The sequence below is a fragment of the Pteropus medius genome, unplaced genomic scaffold (genome assembly GCF_902729225.1).
Source record: "Pteropus medius unplaced genomic scaffold, Ma_sr-lr_union100, whole genome shotgun sequence".
NCBI classification, from domain to species: domain Eukaryota; kingdom Metazoa; phylum Chordata; class Mammalia; order Chiroptera; family Pteropodidae; genus Pteropus; species Pteropus medius.
This window is the reverse complement of record NW_024351646.1, coordinates 662,532-672,068: the sequence shown is the minus strand read 5'-3', so window position 1 is coordinate 672,068 and position 9,537 is coordinate 662,532. Positions and strand designations below refer to the sequence as shown.

Here is a 9,537-nt window from a genome sequence, read left to right as displayed (position 1 = left end):
ACTGGGTGGTGATGTATAGGGTTTTGTGGGGGCGGGGGGGTCGGAGTTAAAAACGTTTGAAGAACACAATTACAAAAGGCCAGACAGTGTGCTGAATTACACCTATTTATTCCTCCGTTAAGTTTATAGTACTTATTATCCCCATTTTACAGATGAAGAAACTGCAGTTCTGAAATGGTACAGGTCAGGCAGCGATACCACTTAACGGAAGTGAAATTCGAAATTGCAGCCCAGCCTCTTCACTGCGCTAGCGCACTTAATGCACACTCCTTCCTCTCACATTCCCGACCCCAGCGGTAATTTCACTTCGCAGCACGCGAGAAATAATGGGTGCTGTTGTACTCGTTGCATTTGGGGGAATGTAGTCCACAGGCTCAAAAAGCGCCGCTGTCCTATAAGGTAGCGGTGGAGAGTAATCAATCTTAGCCTTGGAACAAAAGAACAGTTTTTGTTCCTAGCGGCGTTTCAGTTACGCATGCGCGAGTTCAGCGGCTTTGCTTATGCCCGTTGCATGCTGGGAACCGCAGTTCTCCGGACCAGCTACGTCGGCACAGGCTGACGGGAGTCACGTTGTAAGTTCGGGTTGGGTCCGGACCTCGCCTGAGCCTACGCATTCCACGATGACAGGCTTGCCACGCTGCGGTGGCCCTTAGGTGTGCGCGACAGGCATTCGGATCAACTGAGAATACAAACCTAAGCCCTAAGATTTCTCACCGGTTTGCGCTCTCGCCTAGGCTCGGGCTGCTTGCGGACTGGCCTCCTTAGTCTCGCTTCTCCCCTCTCCGAAAGCTGAGGTAGGCCCTTGGGCGCGGAGAACGTGGGTCCAGGGCGAGACGGTTGAGGCACGACTGCCCTGTCCCACCAGCGAGGGAAGAAGGGAAGTTTGCCCTCAGCGCTGTAGCTTCTCAGTCTGGGCGGCTGACACCAGGTAGGCTACAGACCCAAGGTTTGTGTGTAGAAGGGGACCACTATTAAGAGGTGGCCTGGGGGGAGCAAGGGTCTGGACATCAGCGTAGCCACCTTGAGTGTGGTCTGGAGGCCCCAGTGGGGACGTAGTCTTTAAATTAAGATCGAGGAGGGAACGGGGGTGTGGCCAGAGTTCTGCTAATGGGAAAGGGGAACCGCGGTTAGTGTACTGAAGGTCTGGTAGGGGTGTTATCCGGGAATCAGTAGGGGCTGATAGAAGTGTTTTAGTCAGTAAGTTCATGGGGGCCAGTGAGGGTGTGTTCATTGATTAATGAGGGGGTGGTACAGTGGGCAACTAGAAGATAATGGGAAGCGGATGAGGGTGCGATCCCTGAGGGATTTATAGAAGTATGATTTCAACAGGTTAATGAAGAGCAGTGACATAGTAATCCAAGGATAATGGTGAGGCTATGGAGAGAATAAGAGGCTGGTGGGGGTCACGATCAAGGAACTAATGGAGGCAGTGATTAAAGAAGAGAATGAGAGGCTGAACGGGTATTATAGTCAAAGGCTTTTAGTGGGTGATCATGGCATGATCATCAGAAATTAATGGTAACTGAGCAAAGAGAGGGTAATAGTAAGGTGTTGGGGTGTGATCATCAAGTGACTATTTGGGGCATGGTGGGTAGTGAGGGGGAAATGCGGAACTGATCATCCAGGATTAACTGAATGTAGTAATGAAGGAGTTACAGGGGGCTAATGGTGTGATCTATGAGGAATCAATTGGAGGACCGAGTTAATAGGGACTGATAAATCAGTAATTGAAAGCTTAATGGGGAGCTAATAGGCCATGATCCTCCAGGTGTTAATGGGGATTGATAAGTATGTAATAATAAAGGAATTACCAGGGGCCTAATCATTTCAGGGATTAATGGGGAATGGGATAGAGAGAGAAATTAAGGGGGTGGGGAGTACAATGAGGTAGTATTTGGATAATGGGGATGAAAGCGAGGGATTAATGGGCGCTAATAAGACTTTAAAAATCTATGGGCAATGAGGACAGCTGGGAGACAGTGAGATGTTAATGGGGATGAGATAGGCAGAGAAAGGTTGATAGAGTCACAGGGTTTAATACGTGGAGTATGGGTGACAGCAGCGGGAGGTTGACAGGGTCAGTAATGGGTCATCTATGAGATAACTGTTGGGTTTGGGGTATCTGTGGGGGTGAGTGATGGGGGTTCTTTGGGCTGAGTGGTGGGAGTTCCATAGGGTGAGTGTTAAAGACTGAGAGCTCAGTGCTGGAGTCCTTCAGGCTCTGTGAGGTCAGTGGAGTCAGTGACTGGGCTCCAGTCTTCCAATCTGAGTGAACTGTCATGTGGGTCAGATGAGCCCAGCTTAGTATATGTGATTTTTTGCTTCCTTTCAGAGGTAGGTGGTGGCCCACTCACGCAGTTACTGATATAGAGCGGCATCAGCTTACTGTTGGCAGGTCCCTGGGCAAACAGTGTGTGAGATGGGACGAACATCAAAGGACAAGCGGGATGTCTACTACCGCCTGGCCAAGGAGAATGGCTGGCGTGCCCGCAGCGCCTTCAAACTGCTACAACTCGACGAGGAATTCCAACTCTTCCAAGGTCCCCACCTGGTGGGCGAGTCATTGGGGGATGGGGTGGGCACAGGGAACAAACAAGTGGGCTAGGTCTGCAGAACTCCCTGTGGTAGGTGGGCTAACTTGGAGGGTCTGTGGGGCAGAGGCCAGTCAGGAGGGTGTGTAGATATTCAAGAGGAGTTGAGCCCCTGGGCAGCAGAAAGATGTTGGTATTCTATAAGGGAAAGGGATGAATTTTGCAGGGTCCCAGGGTTGGAGAGGTAGGTGCAACTGACCACTACACCTTCCTGTGTGTGCTCAGGCGTGACACGGGCAGTTGACCTGTGCGCAGCCCCGGGCAGCTGGAGCCAGGTGCTGAGCCAGAAGATTGGGTGAGTGTGGAGTCCCAGATGGGGGTCCTCAGAGGGCAAGCTAGGTGGGGGGAGGGCCAAGAGTGAAAACTGGGCTGACATGGGCCGTGTCATCCACAGGGGCCAGGGGTCTGGCCACGTGGTGGCTGTGGACCTTCAGGCTATGGCTCCAATACCAGGTGTGTTACAGATCCAGGGAGACATCACCCAGGTGAGAGCATGGCTGGGAGTGTTGAGGTGTTTCCTGGGTGAAGATCCCTCCACCTCGGCGGGGGGGCTGCAGAAAGTGGGAGAAAGAAAGAGAAAGACAGAGAAACAAACTGAGAAGGAAAGACAGAGATGGAGTAACTGAGACAACCCGAGAGAGTTGAGAAACAGCTAGCAGGTTGTCATTGCAGAGAAATGGCAATAATGATGGGACCGGGTCCCCAGAGGTGAAGCTCAGTCTTAGGCAAAGCCTGAGCATTTGACTGACCCAGGGCTTGCGGGCCAGGGCCATGGGCAAATGGGGTTAGAGGGCCGCAGCATGGGGGACTGTGGGACCACTCATCCACCCTCTCTTCCATAGCTGTCCACTGCCAAGGAGATCATCCAGCACTTTGAGGGCTGCCCCGCGGACCTAGTCGTGTGCGATGGGGCTCCCGATGGTAAACACAGGGGTTGGGAGGCCAGGTTGGGAGGCATGTTTGTCCTTCTTCCACCTTGTTGGTTTTTTTACCACTTCAACTCCTCCCTGCCTCTGTTTTCCACTGTCAGCTGTTTTCCACATCTGGCAACTTCTCCCTACCCTCCTGCCTGTTCTCTGCCTATCTTCTCCCTCCTCACACTCCACAACTTCAGTTTCATCTGTTGTCCACCCTTCCCTCTTCTCATCGCTCATCTCCGCAGCTGTCCAGTTTCATCTTATTGCCCATCCACTTCTGTCAATCAGTTATCCATTCAGCACACATTTGCTGAGAACCTATTGTGTATCAGGCACTGTTCTACATGTTGGGAAGACATTTGTGAATAAAAGTCCACTGATCTCTGACTTCATAGAGCTGGTGTTCTAATGGGAGCAGATGGAAAACAAACAAATGATTGAGCTCTGTAGCATGTCAAAAGGTGATAGGTACCATGGGGAAATCAATGAAAAGGGAAGAGAGGTGGAGAATACCTGTCGGAATGTTAAAGTGGATGGGGAAGGCCTCACTGATGTTAGCACAAAAACCTAAAGGTGAGAGAGTAGCCAGGGGTGTGCTGGAGGAAGAACAATCCAGGCAAAGGGACCAGCCTGTGCAAAGGCTCTGAGGTGAGAGGGTGCTTGTCACGTGTGACCACCACCTTGGAGATCAGTATGGTTGGATCAGAGTGAGTGATAGGGAGAGTAGTAAGAGGTGAGGACAGTGAGGTGACAGGGGACAGATCCTTGTGCGCATCCTTGTGGGCCACAGTGATGACTTCGGCTTTTTCAATGAGATGAGAGCTCAGAGAAGACCATGAAAGGGTTATGAGTGGCGGAGGGCCATACCTGACTCTGGATTGTAACAGGATACCTCTGGCTGCTAAGAGCAATGTGAGAAGCCAGGGTGGAAGCAGGGATCTGGGGAGGAGGAAGCCACTGTAGTAATCCAGGTGAGTGATGACAGTGGTGGCAGTGGTAGAGACGAGAAGAGGATTGATTCAGGAGAACTTTTGAAAGTAGAGCTGACAGGATTTATTAATGGCTTAAATATGAGAGTGAGGAGAGAATGGGGGGATCAAAAGTAACTAAAGTGTTTGGCCTGAACAACTGGAAGGATCAGGTAGTATGGGGAAGATGGTGGGAGGAGCATGTTTGGGCAAGAAGATCAGGAGTTTGGTTTTGGATGGCTTGAATCTTAGATGACTAGTCTGATCTGAATCTGGAGTTAAGAATCTGAACAGTTGTTCAGCCTCTTAAGAGTCTGGAACTAAGAGATAGAAATGATGACAAAGAAACTTGCAAATAAAGTTGTTTTGAAGATTAAAATGAGTTCCTAAAGGTTAGGAGCTTAGAATGTGTATCCAGTTGACATATTAATTTACATGCAGAACCTTAGCTGTAAGAGAGCCTGGGAAATGTTTTTAGCATTCTGACCTCTCTGGGACAAGAAGATAGCTAGAACTGGATGGCCCGCCTAACGCCATTCCTCTTGCTGCAGTAACTGGCCTCCATGATGTTGATGAGTATATGCAGGCCCAGCTCCTTCTAGCCGTGAGTAACCCTGGCTGCCCTTGCCTCAGTTTGGCCCCCTCTTGGCTGTCTCCACCTCAGCCTTAACCATCTGTCCTGCCCACAGGCTCTAAACATTGCTACACACGTCTTGAAGCCAGGGGGCTGCTTTGTAGCCAAGGTAAGCCTTGGGGAACCTGGTAGGGGGCAGAGAGGGGCCCCTCGAGGGCTGCCCTCATGCCTCTGTTTGCCTCACCACCCTGCAGATCTTCCGAGGCCGGGATGTGACACTGATCTACAGCCAGCTGCGTGTTTTCTTCTCCAGCGTGCTCTGTGCCAAGCCTAGGAGCAGCCGGAACTCCAGCATCGGTTAGTAGGTTGGAGGGGCTGCTCAGGCCAATGCAAATCTTGGGGACACATCCTGCCCAGGGCAGAGGTGGCAGTCACCCCTCCACATTCCACCCACAGAGGCCTTTGCTGTCTGTCAGGGTTATGACCCCCCTCAGGGCTTCTTGCCGGACCTGACCAAACCCCTGCTGGACCATTCTTACGGTGAGAACCAGAGCCCTGGGCCCTCTCCCTGGGGAGACTCTGCCCGCTTATGGAATTTATGTCTCAAGAAGGCCCTCAGCCCCACAGCCTGGTTGAGACTGCTCCTTATGGGAATTCTGTCCCTGGAGGATGCTCATCCAGTCTTCTGGTGGGAATTTCACTCCCGTATAGACATTTTGTCCCAGGAGGATCTTCAGCCCAGTCCCCTAGTCGTAACTCTCAGACCTGGTGATATTCTGTCCCAGGAAGGACTTGAGTCATGCTGCAGTGGAAACTCCACCCACCTTAGGAGATGTAGCCAGAAACTCAGTCACACTCCCAGGTGGAAACACCACCCATGTGAGAATTTTGTCCCATGGTCCTTAGTGGGAAAAGGCACAGAGCCTGCTCTTATGACGAGCACGCCTGAGTGAGACAAGGTCCCAGCAGTATATGATAGAATGGCAGGTGCACATAAAAGTGCAGTGCAGAAAAGTAGGGGGGCTGATGTTTTAGAAGGGGTGATCATAGAGGGCCTCCCTGAAAAGGTGATCTGAACGAAATGAAGGATTTCCGGTGGAGGAGGTAGCTGGTGGATACGAGGAGAGGCCTCGGTGCCCATGATGCAGCCCGAGCCGTGACTGGTCCCAGGCATCCCAGCCCTGTCCTGTCTTATTTCTCCCTGCTTGTCAGATCCAGATTTCAACCAATTAGACGGTCCTACCCGCATCATTGTGCCCTTTGTGACCTGTGGGGACCTGAGCTCCTATGATTCGGACCGCAGTTACCCACTGGATGTGAGTGCCCAGCCAACAGTAGGCAGATGGGAGGGCACTGTCCCAGATTCCCAGGTCCTAACCATCTTCCTGCCACGTGTCCTTGCAGCTAGAGGATGGCTCAGAGTACAAATACACTCCACCCACGCAGCCCCCCATCTCGCCACCATACCAGGAGGCCTGCACGTTAAAGAAGAAGGGGAGGCTGGCCAAGGAGATCCGCTCCCAGGACTGCCCCATCAACACAGTGGATACATTGCCCCAACCCCTGGCTGCCCTGCAGCGCCACACCATGCTGGCTTCTGAGGTCTGGAACTGTGGCCCAAGACCTGCAGTGCCTTTTTTCTGAACCCCCAATGCCCCCATTCCCAGTGTGCCTCTTCCCGCAAATCACGTGGTTTCTGGGGCCAAAATTCTCTTCCCTGCCTCCCCATCCATAGCTATAAAAATCAATGGGTAAAGCCCAGTATAATGAATAGAAAAGTTTAGCCAAGTATCTGAGCCCCTTTTCTTTTTCTTGGGTAGGTGGAAGACAGTGAAATGAATTGTTCGCCTTAACACATCAGGTAAATTGGCCTTTTTATCTGAGAGTTTGAATATAGGGCACCTTTGAGAAAAAAGATCAGTAAAATCTCACCTTTGATGCTTTTACATCGACCAATTAGATTTCAGTCAGCAAATCTTAACTAAGCACCTGATGTTGTCAGGAACTGCTTTAAGCACTTGACGTGGTACATATTTTGAGGCATTCGGTAAACATTTATTAAGCACGTATTGTGTTCTGGGTGTTGTTCTAGGTTTGGAGGTAGAGTGGGGAACAAAACAGGCAAATATCCTGGCCCTCGTAGAGTTTCTAGATCGGGGAAGAGGTAACAAACAATAACACAGTCTATGAATGAATGCAGGAGTTTCCACACAAACGCACACATATATAGCTTGCATTTCAATATGTATTTATACAGTTTGCATTGTAATATGTATGCATGTGTATGTACACATATATTTTATATATAGTATGTAAAAGTAATATTGGATGTGAAAAAAAATTTCAATAAAGCAAGGTGAAGAGAATCAGGAATTCTGGGGGCGGCAGTGTGCGGTTTTTAAGAGTTATCATGGAAGGCCTCACAGAGGTTACTTTTGAGCAGAGAACTGAAGGAGATGAGGGAGGGAATCCATGTATTTATCTAGGGGAGAGCATTCCAGGGAGAGGAAATAGCGAATGCAAAGGCCCTGAGATGGAACTGTACCTGGTGTGAGAGACCAGTTTGCCTGTGGCAGACTGGGCTAAACCTGTCAGTGCCGGAGGACTTCTCATCCTCAGAACCTCATGTTAGAAGACACCCCTTTCTGACAGTGGCTTAGCAGGTTGTTCAGACCAGGTCTTCCATTTAAAAAAAAAAAAGTGAAAAAAGACACCTTTAAATAATGAAACGGCGAATCACAGCGGGAAAAATATCTACAATCCCTATATAAAGTATCCTTGATAATAAAAAGCTCCTATAAATCAGCAAGGTAAAGAAAATAGAATGGCCAATAAGCACATGGAAAGTTGCTCATCGGGAATATGCAAGCTAAAACTAAATGCAACAATTGGAATGTTCGTACATGCCAATGGCAGCACGAAAGGGTGTGGCCACCGTGGGAAATTGTTAGTCATTATCTACTAAAGCTGCACATGTGGCAATTCCATCCCTAATAAATGAGTACTAGAATGTTCCTAGCCATACCCCCAGACTAGACACAGCCCAAATATCCGTCAACTGTAGAATGGGTCATTAAATAGTGATATAGTCACACAGGAGAACTACAGGTGATGAGAATGATCATCCTACAATTATACAAAATAGCACATTATTACTCATTAAATGGAACATAAATGTTTTATGCACCTTTTTTTTGTATGTCACTGTTTACAATAAAAGTAGTGGGGAAACTTCACAAAAGTGTTAGTAACTGAGTGAACAATGATTATAGTAGAAGAAAGTGGGGAAGTATGTTTTTGTTTAAAACTTCTTCTTTGACTTTTAAGTAGCTGGCAGTCTGATACAACTCGGAAGCCATTTGCTGTCAGGAGAACCAGAACTCGTTTTTCAAATATTGTATCGTCAATGGGTCCTGAACTCACAAGCTCCGAGTAGGAACCTGCAGTCACCACGAAGAAAGCCAGGAAATAAACATGGAAATTTCATCTGCACTGAAAAGGGGGCTCTTGCCACATCTCTAAATCTTTCCAGGGGTGTCCTGATGATGTCCAGAATTTACTCCGAAGGCAGGGGTTCTTAACCTGGACAGAAGTCAAGAGTATCCATGAACTTGCTGGAGGAAAATATTACATCTTTAGTTTCACTAATATAACTGAAATTTATATTAGTGACTTTACTCCCAAATATGAACGCTGGCAGTAAATCACAATCGTTAAAGCAGTGCCTGTGACTTTCTGCCAATACAAATCAGTTCATTTTTATGGAATGGTTGTTGCAGACATCTTGAAATGTTGTTCACATTTGGCACTACTTGCAATCATAGGAGTTTTATCATTTGATGTACTAATAAAAAAGTCCATATATTGCTGCATCCCAATGTTGTTTCATTTTAATATAGATGGTCATATTTTCGAGTTTTATTGAGATATAATTGATGTATAAGTTTAGTGTATAATATGATGATTCGATATGTGTATATATTGTGAAATGATCACCACATAAGTTAACATCCATCATCTCACATACAAATTTTTTTTTCTTCTGATAGGAATTTTTAAGATTACTCTCAGCAACTTTCAAATACACAATGCAGTATTATTAACTATAGTCACCATGCTATATATTCCCTCCCCCTGACTTATTTTAACTGGAAGTTTGTACCTTTTAACCATTCACCTGTTTCCCCTACCCCCACCTCTGACAGCCACCAATCTGGTCCCTGTTTCTCTGAGTTCATTTTTTTTCAGATTCCACATGTAAGTGAGATCATATGGTATTTTCTTTGACTTACCTCACTTAGCAAATGCCCTCGAGTTCCAACCATGTTGTCACAAATGGCAGGGTTTCCTTTTTTATGGCTGTACATTCTAATACTCATTACTTAGGACTAGAATTGGCATACACGCAGCTTTAATATTCTGTTGTATGTATACACCATGTTTTCTTTATTCATCTGTCAACAGACACTTGGGTTGTTTCCATATCT

General features: G+C 47.9%; 2 protein-coding genes across 16 annotated transcripts in view; one reads left to right on the top strand and one right to left on the bottom strand.

Moving 5' to 3' along the window:
- SLC38A5 (solute carrier family 38 member 5) overlaps positions 1-9,537 on the bottom strand; it is a 46,919-nt gene that overhangs the window by 15,372 nt on the left and 22,010 nt on the right. The window lies entirely within an intron of this gene.
- Positions 448-8,928, top strand: FTSJ1 (FtsJ RNA 2'-O-methyltransferase 1). Of its 15 annotated transcripts, none has more exons than XR_005648873.1 (14): positions 532-928; positions 2,333-2,540; positions 2,817-2,886; positions 2,986-3,076; positions 3,434-3,512; positions 5,028-5,080; positions 5,166-5,219; positions 5,305-5,407; positions 5,507-5,590; positions 6,263-6,366; positions 6,455-6,652; positions 6,871-6,911; positions 7,143-7,214; positions 8,381-8,928. XR_005648873.1 is itself a non-coding variant. In XM_039843774.1 (13 exons), the coding sequence occupies exons 2-12, from the start codon at positions 2,420-2,422 to the stop codon at positions 6,901-6,903; spliced, it is 984 nt and encodes a 327-aa protein (XP_039699708.1). In that variant the 5' UTR covers positions 531-928; positions 2,333-2,419; the 3' UTR covers positions 6,904-6,911; positions 8,381-8,928. The 15 variants fall into 15 exon arrangements, 10 of the variants coding, with proteins under 10 accessions (XP_039699701.1, XP_039699700.1, XP_039699710.1 ...); XR_005648872.1 differs by having other exon boundaries at positions 8,378-8,928; XM_039843774.1 differs by lacking the exon at positions 7,143-7,214 and having other exon boundaries at positions 531-928; positions 6,269-6,366.